The following is a 19663-nucleotide window of genomic DNA, read 5'->3' as shown; positions in this document are numbered from 1 at the left end:
TGGGTTGTCTGTGTCCAATCCGAGCATTCTTTTTCATTGGCTTCAAAACCACTTATCACAGAAATGTGAGGTGATAAATGTGGCGAAGCCAATGAGATGAGAGAGGAAGAGGACAGCAGACAGAGGAACAGGGAGAGGAGTGTAATGGTCCGCAGGAAGAACAAGAGGAAAGATAAGGTAAGAGAGAGAAAGAAAGAGAGGGAAAAGGAGAGGGAGAGTAGGACAAGGGTCCCAAGGAAGGGGATGGGCCAAAGTAAGATTTATTTGATAAATCTTAGATTATAGACCCTGGAGTCTAGGGGTGGAGATACAGTCAGAAAGGAGTAGGGGTCAGGAAGGAGAGTTCTGTTCAGGGGAAATCTGCTTCTAGCTACTATATACACTACATGACCAAAAGTATGTGGACACCTGTTCCTCACACATCTCATTCCAAAATCATGGGCATTAATATGGAGTTGGTTCTCACATTGCTGCTATAACAGCCTCCTCTTATGGGAAGCCTTTCCGCTAGATGTTGGAACATTCCTGCGGGGGCTTGCTTCCATTCTGCCACAAGAGCATTAGTGAGGTTGGGCACTTAGGCTTGGCTCGCAGTCGGCGTTCCAATTCATCCCAAAGGTTCGGTGAGGTTGAGGTCAGGGCTATGTGCAGGCCAGTCAAGTTCTTCAACACCGATCTCGACAAACCATTTCTGTATGAACCTCGCTTTGTGCACGGGGGTATTGTCATGCTGAAACAGGAAATGGCCTTCCCCAAACTTTTGCCAGGATCGTCAAGAATGTCACTGTATGCTGCAGCGTTAAGATTTCCCTTCACTAGAACTAAGGGGCCTAGCTCGACCCATTAAAAACAGCCCCAGACCATTATTCCTCTACCAAAATTTACAATTGGAACTATACATTGGGGCAGGTAGTTTTCTCCTGGCATCCACCAAACCCAGATTAGTCCGTCGAACTCTCAGATAGTGAAGTGTGATTCATCATTCCAGAGAACGCGTTTCCACTACTCCAGAGTCCAATTGCGGTGAGCTTTACATCACTATTGCCAAGGCTGGGCATTGCGCATGGTGATCTTAGGCTTGTGTGCGGCTGCTCGGCCATGGATACCCATTTAATGAAGCTCCCGACGAACAGTTATTGTGCTGATATTGCTTCTAGAGGCAGTTTGGAACTCGGTAGCGAGTGTTGCAACCGAGGGCAGATTATTTTTACCCGCTACGAGCTTCAGCACTTGGCGGTCCCGTTCTGTGAGCTTGTGTGGCCTACCACTTTGTGGCTGAGCCGTTGTTGCTCCTACAGTAGATGTTTTCACTTCACAATAATAGCACTTACAGTTGACCGGGGCAGCTCTAGCAGGGCAGAAATGTGACGTTCTGACTTGTTGGAAAGGTGGCATCCTATGATGGTTGAAAGTCACTGAGCTTTTCAGTAAGATCATTCTACTGTCGATGTTTGTCTAGGGAGATTGCATGGCTGTGTGCTCGATTTTATACACCTGTCGGCAATGGGTGTGTCTCAAATAGCTGAATTCACTCATTTGAAGGTGTGTCCACACACTTTTGTATATATAGTGTATGTTTACTGCATACTGTAGATATAATATACTGTATATTCCAGATATATACTGTTAAATCACCACATGCCAGGGGCCAGGATACAGCTAGACTCAAGGTACAGTAACATGGGGGCCGGCAAGTAAACAGGGCTTTAATCCAAAACTTTGGATTTGAATGCATTTTTACTCACAACACCTCTACAAAAAGCCAACTTGACCCACAGTAGAGTAAAGTAGAGTACAGCTAAAGCAGCCTGCCTGAAACAAAGGATAGTGTTAATTGGCTGAGTGACAAACAAGTGACAACCAATCTGTCAAATGGAAAAATACTGTGTCGGCTGTTTCTCTTGAATTCATGTGCTAAAAAAACAAGAGCTCTCAGTATGTGTCTTTAATGCTTCTTTTCTCCAGGTTAATCTGGTCCAGGTTATCTTGAAATAATCCCACTGTAGGATGCTAAAAAAGGAATCAGAGTGGTCATGACAAGTCACTTCCAAATGAGAGTAGAATGTTTGACACTCCTGTTCCACACAGAAAACCCCGGAATTACTGAAAAGGCACTAAAGTACTAAAACAGTTACTATCATCTAAAGAAAAACAACCAGTTACAGGTTTTAAAGCAACAGCAACCAAGAATTTACCAACAGAGTTAGTAACTGTAACTGCTATAGCATTTTGAAGGTGTGTCTGTATATGTAAATCATGGCTAGTTACCTTCGATTTTGGCGTACTCTGTGATTTTAGCGTAGTTGAGCTGTGCAGCCTGCTCCAGGCATTTACGGATGACTCCTTTCACTTCCTCTTGTGGGACTGGAGTCACAATGTCCTTCATCAGCACCTGAGAATGAGGAACAGGACAGGACAAGTCTTCCTTCGGGTCTTCCCACTGAACATCAGGTTATTGCAGTTTTGCTTTCATTTTCAATTTCCTTTTTTCTAGCATATATATATATATATGAGATTATTTGAGCTATGAGATCTGAATCATTCATGAGCTGAACATTTTCTGTAAAAGAAAAACGAAAAGATTGCAGTCATCAAAATGTACGAACTCTTTCCAGCAAAGACAGCGTGGCCTTCAAGGCTCCCTCTGGACGTCCGAACGGGAAGCAATATCTACACGAGAGAAGCGAGTTGAATCACAATGAAATATAAAAATCACCATGGACAACAGAACTATGGAATAGTATATGCTGAGGCTAGCGATCTAGCGAGCGATCAAACGATCGCTCATCATATACTATTCCATTATTCCATCTATCCATTATTCGATCGATCGGATCGATAGATAGACCAGTTAGGCAGCAGCACTCACCTGAAGTTAGTGATCTGGTGTTCCAGGATCACACGCAATCGCTCTTTGATTTCTTCAAAGCGCTCCTTTTCATCCACCTTCACTGTTCCCAGTCCGTCAGGCCTTAGGATGACATCATAGAATACAAAAACACAACATCAGCCCAGCGCATCATGCGGTAGTGGAGCCGCCAGTTGGAGTCCACCAAAAAAGGAACGATGCAGCATTTTGCACATAAACAGTGCCATCTTTTAGTTCGCCATGATTTTACTGCTGCTTGTGTGAGTGAAAGAGAATCATTCTTCAGCATGTTTACCAAATTGAAATGTTCTTTCTCACACAGACAAACATCCAATCAAATTGAATTTGTCACATTCTTCGTAAACAATAGATGTAGACTGACAGTGAAATGCTTACTTCCGGGTCTCTTTTCAACAGTGTAGAATTAAAGTTAAAAAAATGTAATAAAAATAGAAAGTCACACGACAAATAAATACAGAGTGAATAACGAATAACAACGACAGGTACAAATTGCATAGCTATATACAGGGAGTACCAGTACCGAGTCAATGCGCATGGGTACAAGGTAATTGAAGTAGCTATGTACATATATTTTATAGTACATCATCTTACCTGATGGGCTCTTGGACGAGCTGAAATGTGGAATCCCTTTTCTTTCTAAACTTCATCTTTTTGCTTCCCCGTTTCGAGCCAGCCCCTGGTTCTGGGCTCTGGGCGCCCTCACAACCCACCAGTGGCCCACAGTAACTGCTGCCCTCTCTGACTTTATAGGGATGCATGGGAGGATGAGCAACATCGACATAATGAGACTGAATAAAGCAACAAAAGACAAGGAGGGAAAAGAAAAAAGGAATACGGTGGAAACCAAGGTAAATATAATTAATTAATAAAATAAAAGTGAACAAAATGACGACATGATAACATAAAATACATGATTAAAATCATAATAAATAATATGCAAAACATTCATGACAAACAAAGAAGTAACATTGGGAAATCGTAAAGCAATGGTGCTCTGCTGCGTTTGATGACTCTGACCCTTTTGTCCTGTTACTATGGCCAGCTTCTCTTTCCTTCTTTCTCTTCTTATTTTATCTGAAGACCTTTGTGTGTGTATTTGAGATACAAACTTTACCCATCTCTCTTGCGATATGGTGGTGATTTAGCATTGCCAGTGCTACCTTGTGATGAGCACTGGCTTGTCCAAAATGTCGCCCTCCGACCTTGAGGATGTCCTCTTGGTCTAATGATTAAGACTATGGATTGGCAAGCAGGAGGACCGGGTTCATTCGGGTGTAGATTTTACCTGTTACCGTGGACATGGGAGGCGCAGAAAGCGAAGCTGTAGTGAAGCAGGGTGGGGTCGATCATGGCTCCTCTGTCCGCCCTCTCCAGCAGGTCCCCTAGGTAACCCAGGTGTCTGTGACACCCCCGCACACCGTTCCTGGCACAGTACTCATCCAGGACAAACACCTGGCCTGGGCTGAACCATCCCTACACATTACATCAGAGAGTTGATTTTATGTTATTATTTATCATTTTTAAGCCCCTTTTCTCCCCAATTTCGTGATATCCAATTGGGAGTTATAGTCTTGTCCCATCGCTACAACTCCCGTACGGACTCGGGAGAGGCGAAAGTCGAGAGCCATGCATCCTGCAAAACACAAAACTACCAAGCCACACTGCTCCCTTAACCCGGAAGCAAGCGGCACCAATCGGAGGAAACGCCATACAACTGTTGACCGTGTCAGCGTGCATGCGCCTGGCCTGCCACCGGAGTCGCTAGAGAGCGATGGTACAAGGACATCCCGGCCGGCCAAACCCTCCCCTAACCTGGACGATGCTGGGCTAATTGTACGTCACCTCATGGGTTTCCCGGTCACGGCCGGCTGCGACACAGACGGAGATTGAACCCAGATCTGTAGTGACACCTCAAGCACTGCAGTGCCTAAGACCGCTGTGCCACCCGGGAGGCCCAGAGAGGGGGTTTAACAGTTTATATTATAACACCTGGCCCTACACATAACATCAGAGATGTGTTTAACAGTTTAGACTAGAACACCTGGCCCGGGCTGAACCATCCCTACACATTACATCAGAGATGTGTTTAACAGTTTAGACTAGAACACCTGGCCCGTGCTGAACCATCCCTACACATTACATCAGAGAGGGTGTTTAACAGTTTAGACTAGAACCCCTGGCCCGTGCTGAACCATCCCTACACATTACATCAGAACTTTTTTTAAGAGGTTAGCACCATGATTTCAATAACAAACAAACCCCTTTCCCTGACTGAACCATGACCTAAGTCACATTAACAATGTACCTTGCTCCAAAAAATGTCAGCATTTTGATAAAAAGTATATTTTTAGTGCCCAGGACTGTATGTATTCTCATTCCACCGTACTGTGGGTTTGGAGAATGCCACTCACCAGGCAGCAGAAGGTGTCATTGAGCCTGTGGTCCAACGTGAGCCTCTGGACGATCTCGAACAGGGAGGCGTGGTCAAAGCTACAGGGGTTAGCCGAGATAAACTCATCCATGCCATGTTTCTGAGCTCTGTCTGCGTCTGTGTCCAACCAGCACAGGGAAAAGGACAGGATTCAGAGGAAGAGGGTGTCAGTAAGGCACAGATAAATAGTACAGCATATCTCTCTACCTCAACACAACACTGGGCCTGTCTGGCTAAGACTACTGTTAGGGCAAATTATAAACACTTACAGCTTTACATTGTCAACTTGCATCATATCAGACAGAGTCAATAGAGCTGATCGGGATTGTGGAATAAGGAGCTACTGATGTGAATCTGTAGCTAAGCTCAATGGGACCAGTGCTTTTTCATACTGTTGTATGTGGATGCTGGCATGCAGCTTTTTTTTGTTCAATGGCTACCATTTTAGGCACATTAGATTCAAAACATGTATTAAGAAAGTGGTGGGTTAAATTGAATAGGATGCTAATCTCATTCGTAATATGTATTCAATAGATTCTGCCATTCGCGGTTGATTGGTCAATGTCACTAAGTTCCTGACAAATGATGGGTCGTGTGCTGAAAAACAAAACAGAGTACAGTGTGATTTTGAAAAAAATATTAGGCTGAGTAAATAGCTCTGCTTTAATGGAGAAGGTCTAGTCGATTAAAAACTGTAAGAGTTAAGTGTTTTCTATTCTATAGAATACATATTTTTTTTTATAAAGGTTGGGTAGCGGACACAAGCCTCTAGGGAGCTGCTTATCTGCATCCAAATGCATTCTGGGAGCAGGTCAAGTAATGAGTGCCCATGTTTTTTAAATAGATTTTGAAGGTATTTGATTAGTGTTGTATGATTGTTCAATAGATCTAAACGGCAGTGTATATGTTGAGGACAGAGAAGAATAGGAAAATACAGGAGACATGTATTAATGTATGACCATCTTCTGAAACAAAAATATGTATTCTGTCTGTCATGACAGTAGTGGTGGCATAATTTGAATAACCAGAATACTCGCATCTAACAAAAACATTGATGAGAAGCCTAAAAGCAGAATATAACCAGTACCTGATAAAAAATAAAAAAAAACATTGATATTCCCACATTTTCTTCCCATTTCTGCACTACATACTGTATATAGTCAGATCTCAAACTATCAGTGATGAAATGACATGTGCATGAAAAGGGGGACTCAACATCATGTGCAAGTGACGCACGCGTTCCTACGTCATACATCCGTGTTCATGTCCCTAGCCCTGTACTGAATAGGCTTGATGATTATATCATGAAATTCGTGAAAATAAGGTCATATACAGTACCAGTCAAAAGTTTGGACACACCTACTTATTCCTGGGCTTTGCTTTATTTTTTTTACTATTTTCTACATTGTAGAATAATAGTGAAGACATCACAACTATGAAATAACACACATGGAATCATGTAGCAACCAAAAAAGTGTTAAACAAATCCAAATATATTTTATTGATTCTTCAAAGTAGCCAGCCTTTGCCTCATTGACAGCTTTGCACACTCTTGGCATTCTCTCAGCTTCATGAGGTGGAACACAATTCAATTAACAGGTGTGCCTTGTTAAAAGTTAATTTGTGGAATTTCTTTCCTTCTTAATGTTTTTGAGCCAATCAGATTGTGATGTGACAAGGTAGGGGTGGTATACAGAAGATAGCCCTATTTGGTAAAATACCAAGTCCATATTATGGCATGAACAGCTCAAACAAGCAAAGAGAAACGACAGTCTATCATTACTTTAAGACCTGAAGGTCAGTCAATGTGGAAAATTTCAAGAACTTTTAAAGTTTTTTCAAGTGCAGTCACAAAAACCATCAAGTACTATGATGAAACTGACTCTCATGAGGACCACCACAGAAAAGGAAGACCCAGAGTTACCTCTGCTGCAGTGGATAAGTTAATTAGAGTTACCAACCTCAGAAATGGCAGCCCAAATAAATGCTTCACAGAATAACAGACACATCTCAACATCAACTGTTCAGAGGAGACTGTGTGAATCAGGTCTTCATGGTCAAATTGCTGCAAAGAAACAACTACTAAAGGACACCAATAATAAGAAGAGACTTGCTTGGGCCAAGAAACACAAGCAATGGACATTAGACTGGTGGAAATTTGTCCTTTGGTCTGATGAGTCCAAATTTGAGATTTTTGGTTCCAACCTCCGTGTCGTTGTGAGACGCAGAATAGGTGAACGGATGATCTCCGCATGTGTAGTTCCCACAGTGAAGCATGGAGGAGGAGGTGTGATGGTGGTGGGAGGGGGGAGGTTCGCTGGTGACGCTGTCTGTTATTTATTTAGAATTCAAGGCACACTTAACCAGCATGGCTACCACAGCATTCTGCAGCGATACGCCATCCCCTCTGGTTTGTGAGTAGTGGGACTATCATTTGTTTTTCAACAGGACAATGACCCAACACACCTCCAGGCTGTGTAAGGGCTATTTGACCAAGAAGGAGAGTGATGGAGTGCTGCATCAGATGACCTGGCATCCACAATCACCCAACCTCAACCCAATTGAGATGGTTTGGGATGAGTTGGACCGCAGAGCGAAGAAAAGCAGCCAACAAGTGCTCAGCATAATTGGGAACTCGTTCAAGACTGTTGGAAAAGCATTCCAGGTGAAGCTGGTTGAGAGAATGCCAAGAGTGTGCAAAGCTGTCATTAAGGCAAAGGGTGGCTACTTTGAAGAATCTCAAAACTAAAATATATTTTGATTGGTTTTACACTTTTTTGATTCTAAATGTGTTATTTCATAGTGTTGATGTCTTCACTATTATTCTACAATGTAGAAAATTGTAAAAATATAGAAAAACCATTGAATGAGTAGTTGTGTCCAAACTTTTGACTGGTACGATATAAAATTACATTTGTATTTGTGAAGGAATTTACTTCTGCCAGACGTCTTTCGTTATGTTTTTGCACTAAAAACCAATGCACTATGTTTTTGCCCATTCAACACCATTCAAAAAGCCTACAAATGTTCAAAAACTACAAGGCAACTTGCAGCTTCACTTGCATAGCATATAGAGAAATGAAAGAGGTGTTGATGTTCCTCCTCAGCGTCGGTGAGTGACAGGTGTCATGTCCAATCGCATGACACTGAAAAAAGTGAGGATAATGTGACGGTGGTGGGGCAGGTGGATAAGGGGATAGGCTGGGCTTGGCTGAGGGTTCTATAGCAACACTAACTTTGAACTCAACTGACATCTGTCCGCCCCATGTTCAGAGACAGGGATAGATAAAGGGGAGATGGAGGGCCACGGATGAGGGTAGGACAGCTGTACGTTCAATGGTACTTGTTAAAGGGTTCTAGAGTGTAAAATTAGGTGTTTTGTTTCTTAATCGTCCAAACGAGTGGACTAGACCAACAGACTATGTATCCCTGGTTTTGCTAGGCACTGACAGAAAAGGCCCTACCAGAAGTTAAAAGGGAGAGAGGGGTGAACTAAGGCTAAGACAGAGGGGTAAGCATAGGTTAAGAGAGAGGTGAGAGGGGTGAGACAGGGACAGGGGTGAGACAATTATAAATATGATGGAAAAATGAAAGTTGTAGGGGGAGATGGAGTTCAAAAGTGAGGGTGTGAGAATGAGATGAAAAGGAAACAAAGGGTGAACACAGAAAGAGAGAGAGAAAGGGGTTGAGAAAACGACTCAGACGCAGAGATAGATAGACGAGGGAGATACAGACAGTGCCAGGAAAGTGGGGAAGAAAGCGAAAGCGGACGGGGTGGGATAGTTACGGGGGCAGTAAGGAAGGGTGGGGGTGAGAGAAAGTGTGCGATAGGGGCAGAGTGAAGGTGCACGATGTGTGATAGAAAGTGCTTGAAGGTAGGCGGGAGGAAAGGGGGTGGGGAATATCTCTTCTGGTTGTTTTAAATGAGGAAATGGAGTTTGATTTTGGAATAACAGACTGAATGGACTATGGGGGACATTATCATATTTAGTGAGTTCTTGTCGATGGTGACGTCATCATCTAAAGGCAAGATGATTGGTTAAAAAGATTGGATTGTTTTTCCATTGTGAATATTGGGGAATACAGTAATTAATAAACGCTCAGTGACAAACAAAACATGCTGTAGAACAGTGACTTTTCATTGTGCTTTCAAAAATGTTTCAAAATGTTATGTCATGCATCTGAAGGTTCCATTTTCAATGTTTGGATAAAACATTTTGGGCATTCCTCTTTCTCTTAGCATTTGCAAGTTGACAATACTTGAGTGTGTTGCAGTGTATTTATTCATGACATCTACAGAGCACAACTAACAGGCATACCAACTACTGGAGTATCTCTAACAGGGTAGCAATACAATTTGGTGCAAGTACATCGGTTTATAGCATGAAGCCGACAGAGGCAAAACTACATGTAGATCATTCTCTGGGAGATGGCAAAGGGGGAAATAAAAATTCCTGTAATTCCATCAACGCAATAATGGACACATGACAAAAGTGTTCACCTGTTCAGGCAATCAAAGGGCAATCAAAAGAAACCAAAATGAGACCTGTTCCCTCCTAGAGGTGCTACTATGGGGGGCTAGCTGCTGTCTACAGGCCCATGTAGTAAGAGGGTTCTTCCAGAGTATTGTATGGTAAGGAGCGGTGCCAATGGCTACTCCTTGTCATCTGCATTCAGAATACTCCACGTACATATTTGCCAACTCTCGTGAACAGAGGACAAAAGAAAAGAACCAAAAGCAATTGAGCCATGGCCACTGAGGAGTATTTTTCTCCACAGATTGTTTGGGGTGATTTTACCAGGGGGTGCTGTAGCACCCTCAGCACCCCTACTTCCCACGGCTATGAATTGAGTCCTCGGAAGTAAAGCATGACCCATGTTACCCTGCTAAAAGGGTCCAAATGTCACAGCTTTCCAACTGCTCTACTCTTTGAAAAATGTATTAAACAATATGGAAATATTCAATCATTTGTAAGCGATGTAAAGAATTGTAGGACAACAAAAAAAAAGCTTGATTACAAGCTCAGAAGTTCCCTTAGGGGGAAACTTTTTTACTGTCCTCTACTGCTCTCTAAAACAGAATTTCCATAACTGTTGATGGATTCACAACTAGATTTCCTACAGCAGTCATTTACTGTATTTTATTTTCTGATGGCATCATGTCACATTGGGCCATCTCTCTGCTTTACTCTGAGGGGTCCTTGGACACCAATAAGATTAAGGAGAGAAGGCAATTATGCAACAAAAAAAAACATAATAATAACCAGATTATAAACTACAATAATTACTGAGCCAAATGATAAGTCTAAGAATCAAATACATGCATCCTAAACCGTCAAGAATGGAAGCTTATGGCTACTTCAAATCTCAGATTGAGGAGAAATCAAACATAAAAAATATGTTTTCTACTGTCTAAAGACATGAAGCGAGGAGACTTAAGAGGAGGAAGTGGATAGGGAAAGAGGAGAGAAAGCACGTTGCATTTGTCAGATAATCGTTGGGGATTATCTGAGCTGTGCCGGCTACAGGGAAGCACTTACCCTTAAGTCCAGCTAGAAGACAGCGGGGTGAGAAGGGACAAACCAGAATAACATAAAGACTAGCAACAAGGCTGGAGGAGAGCAAACACGAGTGTCCCTCACCTAGCAGTTGCAATATTAAAGAAGGGGTAACAAGCAAAGCATGAGGAAGAGAAACACAAAAAAAAAAAAAAAAAAACTGTACCAAAATGAGAGAGAGAGAGAGAGAGAGAGAGAGAGAGAGAGAGAGAGAGAGAGAGAGAGAGAGAGAGAGAGAGAGAGAGAGAGAGAGGCGTGTGGGCAGCGGTGGTGTGCTGAGCATGTGTGGGTATGTGAGCTGGAGAGAGAGAGAGATAGTGAAAAGAAAGGTAGAGAGAAAGAGAGGAGATTGATAGAAAATCAAGAGAGGGAAATAGAGGGCCAGTGAGAGCATGACAGAAACAAGAGAGATGAAAGGATAAGGGCAAAGGGTTATCATCCCTCTGCTGTGGTTGATTTAGTCCGGATTCTGATCTAGGTATAGTACATTTGTTGCACCTTAATTTGAGTCAGTTTTCGATTATAATTATTTTCTGTAGGCATTTTTTTTTAAATTCATAAGGGAAAATCAAGTCTGAAATTTCCAAGTGGAAATGACAAGCCTTTTGAAACCTCAAATAAACTACAAGTGGTAAATGTCCTGCATTTCGGGAAAGTTATCCTGCAACAGTGTGATCAAATTAAGATCCGACATCTGTATCTCCTTCTAACATACATTATACATTACCATCGTAATATGATCGCTTCCCAATGCTTTCTCCAGATCATAACAGAGGAGCACTGGCCCATACTCTACAGTTACATCCAGCACTCCAACAACAACTTTTAGTTCTACTGTCATTATTATTATGTAAATGATAATATCCAGTATCCTCCGCTGAATCTATGAAGGCACTGGACAGCTTACGAGATAATGTTTAGAGGAAAAATAAATGAAGAGTAATAACAATCTAAATAGCTAACGCAATTGGAATAAACCTGACATATCCACCTAATGCTATCATTTCATCCAAAATGTTTATTATTATATGGTTATGAATATGGGAGTCCACTTAAAGCAAAGTGATGTTGCCTGGTAATGAGTAGTGACACTCATAACTTATCTGGTAGGTAAAGTACTGTACTCAGTCTAGAGGCAGGCTGGCACATGAGAAAACACTATTAGCTTCGCCAGAGTCCCATTCCTTCCTCATCTAAATTCATCATTTAGAAGAAGTAGCCTATAAGTTCTCCTTTAGAAAGACTACTCTCCTATCCTTCCAAATCAGTGCTCCAGAACCATATTATCGGCAGCAGAGCTCTGATGGTAGAGAGAGAAAGAGCGAGACAAAGAGCGAGAGAGAGAGAGAGAGAGAGAGAGAGAGAGAGAGAGAGAAAGAGCAAGAGAGAGAGAGAGAAAGAGCGAGAGAGAGAGAGAGGAAGAAAGAAAGAAAGAAAGTGACAAAGAAAGAAACAAAGAAAGAAACAAAGAAAGAGACAAAGAAAGAAAGAAAGAAAGAGAGGAGAGTAACAGGGCTGTGTGGTGTATGTTATGGCCCCAGTGCCATTCAAGATAACCAGGGTGGGGTGAAACATGTCCGTTTGGTGTGGCACAGTGTTTCAGAGAGGAGGGGGTAGAGGGAGGAGGTCTGTGCCACTGTGAGGGGTCATTGAATGGCATCAGAATGGCTGGTCTTATATAGAGGAGGTAACCAAATAACCAGAAGAACGATCACATACTCGACAAAGACACCAATGGAGAGACCACAGGGAATTCTTGTCTATAGATTCTGTTTATAGAAACGGATGAACCCCCCCCCCCACAAAAATGACATCTACGCTTTTGTTACCTAAATAGCGCAATTCGTGCATAAAAACCTATATAGATGTTTTTATTGCTGAATTGTTTTCAGGTTATAAAAATGCCAATATAATAAAAGGGGAACAAATATTTTTCTACAACCCATTAACTCTAACCCAACGGCTTGGACATTAGAATAACCGCTAAAATAACTGAAGGAGTTGTAGGAAGGACGCACACCAAAATAAGTTATCATGTTTGGTTTTGAATAGCAGGATCTATTATTGTGGAGTGTTCTTTAGTTGTCTTGTTAACCAGACTGAACGATGCACTCACCTGATTGAAACAATGGTGAGCACAGCATTCAGTCTGGTTTTACCAGGCTAGTTCTTTAGTGCTGTAAAATATCAGAATTGAGTTGGCAACTAAAGGGTACTAATTTCCCAAGTTAGAGTTCAACCTGTTCAGGTTTCAGTGTGTTTACAACGTGTAACTTAGATATTTCTTTGTAAAAAGAAAAGTGCATTAGGATACACAAGTATCACGTTAGCCTAAAATTCGTTGGCCCTATTTCACTGTTAAACTGTGATTCAAAGTTTGCTTTAAATATAAGGGGCAGAGGACACAGAAGAGACGGTTACAACAGGAAGTAGATAGGTACGTGTTGCAGAAGCCACGTCACTAGAGACAGTCTTACCTTCACTTTGCTACTGTACAGTATCTGACCTGTGGCTGCTTAAAGGTACAAGTAAAGGATCGGTTAACACTACAGAGAACGTTGACTGAGCAGTGGCTGGACCGAGACAGGGCTGGGCTGAGCGGGGACTCCGAAAGTCATCACTGTCTGTTACAGCTGTTGTTTTCTACTATACCACATGTTGGGGTCTGGGGGTGTTCAGGCAATACTCGCTGACACCTTAGCATTGTCACAAACACAACACTTAACGCAAAACATTCTCAAAAGATTTCAAAGGTTTTCAAAAGGATTCAAAAGGCTAAAAAGGTGCCAAGCTTGATGTTTCATTTTAGTGGTTTAATCTATATCTACGCCATTGGCCGCCATTCCGTGTTTCTCTTCAGTTTGTCAGCTTGGTTAATGTTGAGAGAGAGACAGAGCAGATTGATGGGGGAAGAGTCATATGAAGTTGCACCTTTAAACACGTCATGTGTGACTGATTGGTGACGATGAGGGGAGGCCCATAGAAGCTGGGTACTCTGTGTGATACAGCAATGAGGAGGAAGTGCCTGCGTGTGTCGACTTTAGTTCTACAGCGCAACGTGTTCAACAGTTACAGTATGTGGCTGCAGTGTGGCGTGGGGAGAGACGCATGGCGTTGTGAAACGGTATGGGTGAGAGCTGTCACTGGATTGGGGGGCGGGATGAAACCTGAAACTGTCTGCTGATTGGCTGATATGATGCTGAGGTTGTGTATTGGTTTACTTACAGAACTGGGAGATGGGCGCGTCCATCTGAGCGGCGGCACCCCCCTTGGAGTTTAGTTTCTGGACCTGGGTGGGGGGAACAGGCTTGTGGGACTGACCGGTGGCCCGGTACATTGCCTGAACCCACAGGATGCGGTCCTGCTCGTCATCACTGGCAAAGATCACAGTGTCGCCCTCCTTCACCGCGTTGAAGAACGCCCTGCCGCCATCCAATCCTAGAGACAGAGAGGAGGGTTTAGGGACAGGTTGTGTGGGTGTGTGTGTGCGTGCGTGTGTGCATTCATTCGCGTGTGTGTGCGTCCATCTGTGCTTGCGTGCATGCATGCACATGCGTACATAATGTACGTGTGTGTCTGTGTGAATGTGCATGTGTGCATGCATGTGTGTATATATGTACCTGGCTGGGGGTCGGTGTAGTCCACAGTGTAACCATCCAGCTGTAGCAGCTCCTGTGGCTCAGACTTCTTCTCTCTGTAGCTGCACATGGCAAAGGTGTACTGGCTCACCTGCACCAGAGAAGACAGACACGTCATACACTTCCATCTGCTCAGGAACATCAGAGGATCAATGGTGAATTGCTGTGATTGCTCAAGCTTCTTTTGAGGTAAGAAGGCTGATTAAAAAGTGATTATATTTTTGTGTGAAAACTACCCCTTTAGCCACATACAGTTGCAATCACAATTCCCTATTCCTGCTAAAACAAGTTGAAATTGAAAACACCTTTGGTGTTCACACCTTTGTTTGATATGCAAAAAAAATGTCCTGGACTAAATTATTCAGAATTCAAATAAATTTGGTTGGAGGAGGGGATTCTCCTCTACTGGGTAATTCATCTCACCTGTGGCAAGTTGCAGATGCCTACAGGGTAAAAATAGCCATTCAACCAGTTTTGAAGAGAGAAAATAAGACATTCTGATCCATTTGAACTCTATTGTAAAGTTCAATGGTGCCAATATATTCAAATAAACGATATGTTATTGTTTGTTTTGATGATGTAATCATTTGAATGACCTTTCATTTGACCAGACCAAAGACATTATATTTCAGAGGCTGATGATGTACCAACCTGCACGAGGACGAAGAAACGCTTCTTCCAGCGCTTCCAGACGTTCTTCCCAAAAGCCCACAAATACCTGCCAGAAAACAATGTTCAACAATTACTACATGGCAATGTAATGATTACATGGCAACGGTATGACAATTGGCTATTGTTGTTTCCTGTGTTGAAGAAACAGCAACAGAATCAGCAGGTTTAGCCCACACTACATGCATAGCAAGGAGTGTATTCCCTACTACAAACAAAAGAGAGGCTGAACTAATCACTGTTCATAATATGATAATGTCGTACATGTTTTGATGTTTTATGCAGAGCGGATGACCCTGGGTTTGGTGCAGTGAGAATGAGTCACGTTGGCCTGAAATGTAGTGTCTTTGTTGCTCTCTCAATGTAAAACAAACCCAGTAGTAACCACCAGAAGGCTAGGCTAGAAATTAGGCCAAGAAGGAACCAAGGAAGAGGCCGGAGGCCGGAGGAGTTTCAGAGAAATGGATGAAAAAGGTACAAATAAAACCCAAAACAAAACCCTATCTGGAGATCCTCCTCTGTCCTCATGAGTATTATGCAGTAAAGTAGCAGACTTAAAAAATTAATGACCAGGTCCCATTGAGATCAATAGGACCAGGTTTCCCTTGCTTGCCCAGAATTCTTCATCTTCTGCGGCTTGTCCATGCTTACCAGGAATTCTTCATGTTTTGGAGCTTGTCCATACTTACCCAGAATGCTTCATGTTCTGTGGTTTGTCCATGCGAATGGCCAGTTTGATCTGAAGGTTCTGGTCGGGGCAGGCCTTGGTGAGGGCCATCTTATGGAGCTCTGATGCCTTGGGGCTGTTAGGGGTTGGGTGGAGGACCACCTGGAGGAGAAAAGTATCAGACAAATTAAGGTTAAGAGAGAAATTAAGATATGAAAATATCTGATGATGACTGCACAATTGCATTTTTAAAGGGCAGTGCATTCAAAAACTTGATTTTCTATTTTTTTTTGTATGATATTTACACACAATGACAGTGGTATTTCAAATAAGGATCGCCAAAATTAAGCAAAACAATATTTAGAGTGAAGACTATTGTTTGATAAACTTAATTTGAAAAAGAGCAAAAATAAAAATAATAATAATAATAATAATAATAACTGGCATTTCAGCCTGTTCAGGTGGGATATATAAGGAGTTGGTCCCCCTTTGCTGTTATAACAGCCTCCACTCTTCTGGGAAGGCTTTCCACTAGATGTTGGAACATTGCTGCAGGAACTTGCTTCCATTCAGCCCCAAGAGCATTAGTGAGGTCGGGCACTGATGTTGGGCAGACATCGTCCCAAAGGGGTTCAATGGGGTTGAGGTCAGGGCTCTGTGCAGGCCAGTCCAGTTCTTTCACACTGATCTCGACAAAACATTTCTGTACGGACCTCGCTTTGTGCACGGGTGATACTGAAACAGGAAAGGTCATTCCCCAAACTGTTGGAAGCACAGAATCGTTGAGAATGTCATTGTATGCCGTAGTGTTAAGATTTTCTATCGCTGAAACTAATTGGCCTAACTCGAACCATGAAAAACAGCCCCAGACCATTGTTCCTCCTCCACCAAATGTTCTCCTGGCATCCCCCAAACCCAGATTCGTCCATAGGACTGCCAGACGGTGAAGCGTGATTCATCACACCAGAAAACGTGTTTCCAAGGCTCCAGATTCCAATAGCTTGGAGCTTTACACCACTCCAGCCGACGCTGGGCATTGTGCATGGTGATCTTAGGCTAGTGTGCAGCTGCTCGGCCATGGAAACTCATTTTATGAAGCTCCCGATGAATAGTTATTTTGCTGACGTTGCTTCAAGAGGCAGTTTGGAACTTGGTAGTGAATGTTGCAACCGACGACAGACTACACACTTCAGCACTCGACAGTCCCATTCTGTGAGCTTGTGTGGCCTACCACTTCGCGGCTGTTGCTCCGAGACATTTCCACTTCACAATAACAGCACTTACAGTTGACTTACAAGGCTAACAGGGCAGACATTTGACGAACTGACTTGTTGGAAATGTGGCATCCTATGACGGTGCCACGTTGAAAGTCAGTGATTCAGTAAGGTCTTTCTACTGCCAATTTTTGTCTATGGAGATTGCATGGCTGTGTGCTTGATTTTACACACCTGTCATCAACGGGTGTGACTGAAATAGCCGAATCCATTCATTTGAATTTCCACATACTTTTGTATATACAGTGCATTCAAAAAGCATTCAGACTCCTTGACTTTTTCCACATTTTGTTACAGCCTTATTCATCCATCTACACACAAAACCCCATAATGACGAAGCATAAACAGGTTTTTCAACTTTTTTGCCAATGTGTTAAAAAAAAAAAAAACTGAAATATTACATTTCCATAAGTATTCAGACCCTTTACTCAGTATTATTTTTATATTTTTGTATCCCTTTTTCTCTCCAATTTCGTGATATACAATTGGTAGTTACAGTCTTGTCCCGTCGCTGCAACTCCCGTACGGACTCAGGAGAGGCAAAGGTCGAGAGCCATGCATCCTCCGAAACACGACCCGGCCAAGCAGCACTGCTTCTTGACACACTGCTCACTTAACCCAGAAGCCAGCCGCACCAATGTGTCGGAGGAAATGCCATACAGCTGGCGACCATAGTCAGCGTGCATGCGCCCGGCCGCCACAAGGAATCACTAGAGAGCGATGGGACAAGGACATCCCAGCCGGCCAAACCCTCCCCTAACCCGGACAACGCTGGGCCAATTGTGTGCCACCTTATGGGTTTCCACGTCGCGGCCGGCTGCAACAAGCCTGGGAACAAACCCGGATCTGTAGTGACGCTTCTAGCACTGCGATGCAGTGCCTTAGACCACTGTGCCACTCGGGAGGCTACTCAGTACTTTGTTGAAGCACCTTTGGCAGAGATTACAGCCTCAAGTCTTCTTGGGTATGACGCTACAAGCTTGGCACACCTGTATTGTGGAGTTTTTTCCCATTCTTCTCTGCAGATCCTCTCAAGATCTGTCAGGTTGGATGGGGAGCGTTGCTGCACTGCTATTTTCAGGTATCTCTAGAGATGTTCGATCGGGTTCAAGTCCAGGCTCTGGCTAGGCCACTCAAGGACATTCAGAGACTTGTCCCGTAGCCTCTCCTGCGTTGTCTTGGCTGTGTGCTTAGGGTTGTTGTCCTGTTGGAAGGTGAACCTTTGCCCCCAGTCTGAGGTCCTGAGCGCCCTGGAGTAGGTTTTCATCAAGGATCTCTCTGTACTTTGCTCCGTTCATCTTTCCCTCGATAGTGACTAGTCTCTCAGTACCTGCCACTGAAAATCATCCCCACATCATGATGCTGCCACCACCATGCTTCACCGTAAGGATGGTTCCAGGTTTCCTCGACGTGATGCTGGCATTTAGGCCAAAGAGTTCAATCTTGGTTTCATCAGACCAGAGAATCTTGTTGGAAGCAAAACTGTGTTGGATACTACAGTTGAAATGTACAGTAACAATGTAACCACCTCTGAGAGATATGGATATATACATGTGTAAGCACTATACTGTATATATCCACAAGGTTTATTGGAGAGATCCCTGGTCTGTATCCTCCCAGTCAGCCAGTTAGCCAGTCAGTCAGTCAGTCAGTATTCAGCACCACGAGTCAGCATTCTCAAGGATTTTTAACACTCAATACATTTTCAAGAGTTTCCATTAAATCTTAATCGTGCTCTGGCAGACCAGGCCCCAGTGTGCCTGTGCTGTGTGTCACGTTTGAGCCAGCGGCTCAGCGTATCTGTGTAGCTGTGTTGCCATATCAAAGGAGAGAGAAGCCCAGCAGTCCCCGCTCTACTTTGCTCCTCCCGGCTTCCCTGAAGACGGGGCGTAATCTATCTTTGCTGAGTTAAAGAGCTTTGATGAAGCCTTGCTGCCTTGCTGGTTGACTGACTGCCTCTCTGCCACTGCAGCAGGAGATCAAAGAGCCCCTATCACAGCCAAGGTCACTCCCACTGGGCTAAAACTGGTTGAATCAATGTTGTTTCCACGTCATTTCAACAACAGAAATCAATGTGATGACCTTAAATCAATGCGGAAAACTGATAGAATATGCAAGAAGTCCTCAACGTAAGGGAATTTAGACTTTTTTTCAGCCAACCTTTACCCTAAATCCAAAGATATTTTTTTTACATTTCACATTAGTTGACAACTCAACCAAATGTCAATGAAGACCAGATGTTGAACTGACGTCTGTGCCCCGTGTGCAGCCTAGCCAGGGCTGCCCGGCACACTAGCGCATTACGTTGGAGGGCTCTCTCTCTCTGCATTAGAGGACAGGAGAGCGGAGCAAAGCAGACGATTAAGACATCTCTGCATGACTTACAGTTACGTCATTGAGCAGACACCCTCACCTTAGTGACAAACAGGGGCAATTAAAGTCAAGGGCAGATCGGCTGACTTTTCACAGAGTCGGCTTGGGGATTCTAACCACATGCAATTCAGTCAAACGTCTAACGTGAAGAGAAAGGACCGTT

At 43.3% G+C, this 19663-nt stretch overlaps 1 protein-coding gene across 2 annotated transcripts in view; it reads right to left on the bottom strand.

Moving 5' to 3' along the window:
* The window catches only part of LOC139370879 (calcium-dependent secretion activator 1-like), a 149508-nt gene that overhangs the window by 23502 nt on the left and 106343 nt on the right, over window positions 1-19663 (bottom strand). For both annotated transcript variants that reach the window (XM_071110733.1, XM_071110734.1), the window contains exons 8-16: window positions 15876-16015; window positions 15169-15235; window positions 14500-14608; window positions 14105-14317; window positions 5302-5438; window positions 4176-4363; window positions 2870-2971; window positions 2607-2670; window positions 2269-2392 (exon numbers count right to left, since the gene is read on the bottom strand). In XM_071110733.1, coding sequence (XP_070966834.1) covers window positions 2269-2392; window positions 2607-2670; window positions 2870-2971; window positions 4176-4363; window positions 5302-5438; window positions 14105-14317; window positions 14500-14608; window positions 15169-15235; window positions 15876-16015 — 1144 coding nt within the window. The remainder of the gene's footprint in view (window positions 1-2268; window positions 2393-2606; window positions 2671-2869; window positions 2972-4175; window positions 4364-5301; window positions 5439-14104; window positions 14318-14499; window positions 14609-15168; window positions 15236-15875; window positions 16016-19663) is intronic.

Source organism: Oncorhynchus clarkii, chromosome 17 (genome assembly GCF_045791955.1).
Source record: "Oncorhynchus clarkii lewisi isolate Uvic-CL-2024 chromosome 17, UVic_Ocla_1.0, whole genome shotgun sequence".
NCBI classification, from domain to species: domain Eukaryota; kingdom Metazoa; phylum Chordata; class Actinopteri; order Salmoniformes; family Salmonidae; genus Oncorhynchus; species Oncorhynchus clarkii.
The sequence above is the reverse complement of the archived record's forward strand: the minus strand, read 5'-3'. Positions and strand labels throughout refer to the sequence as shown.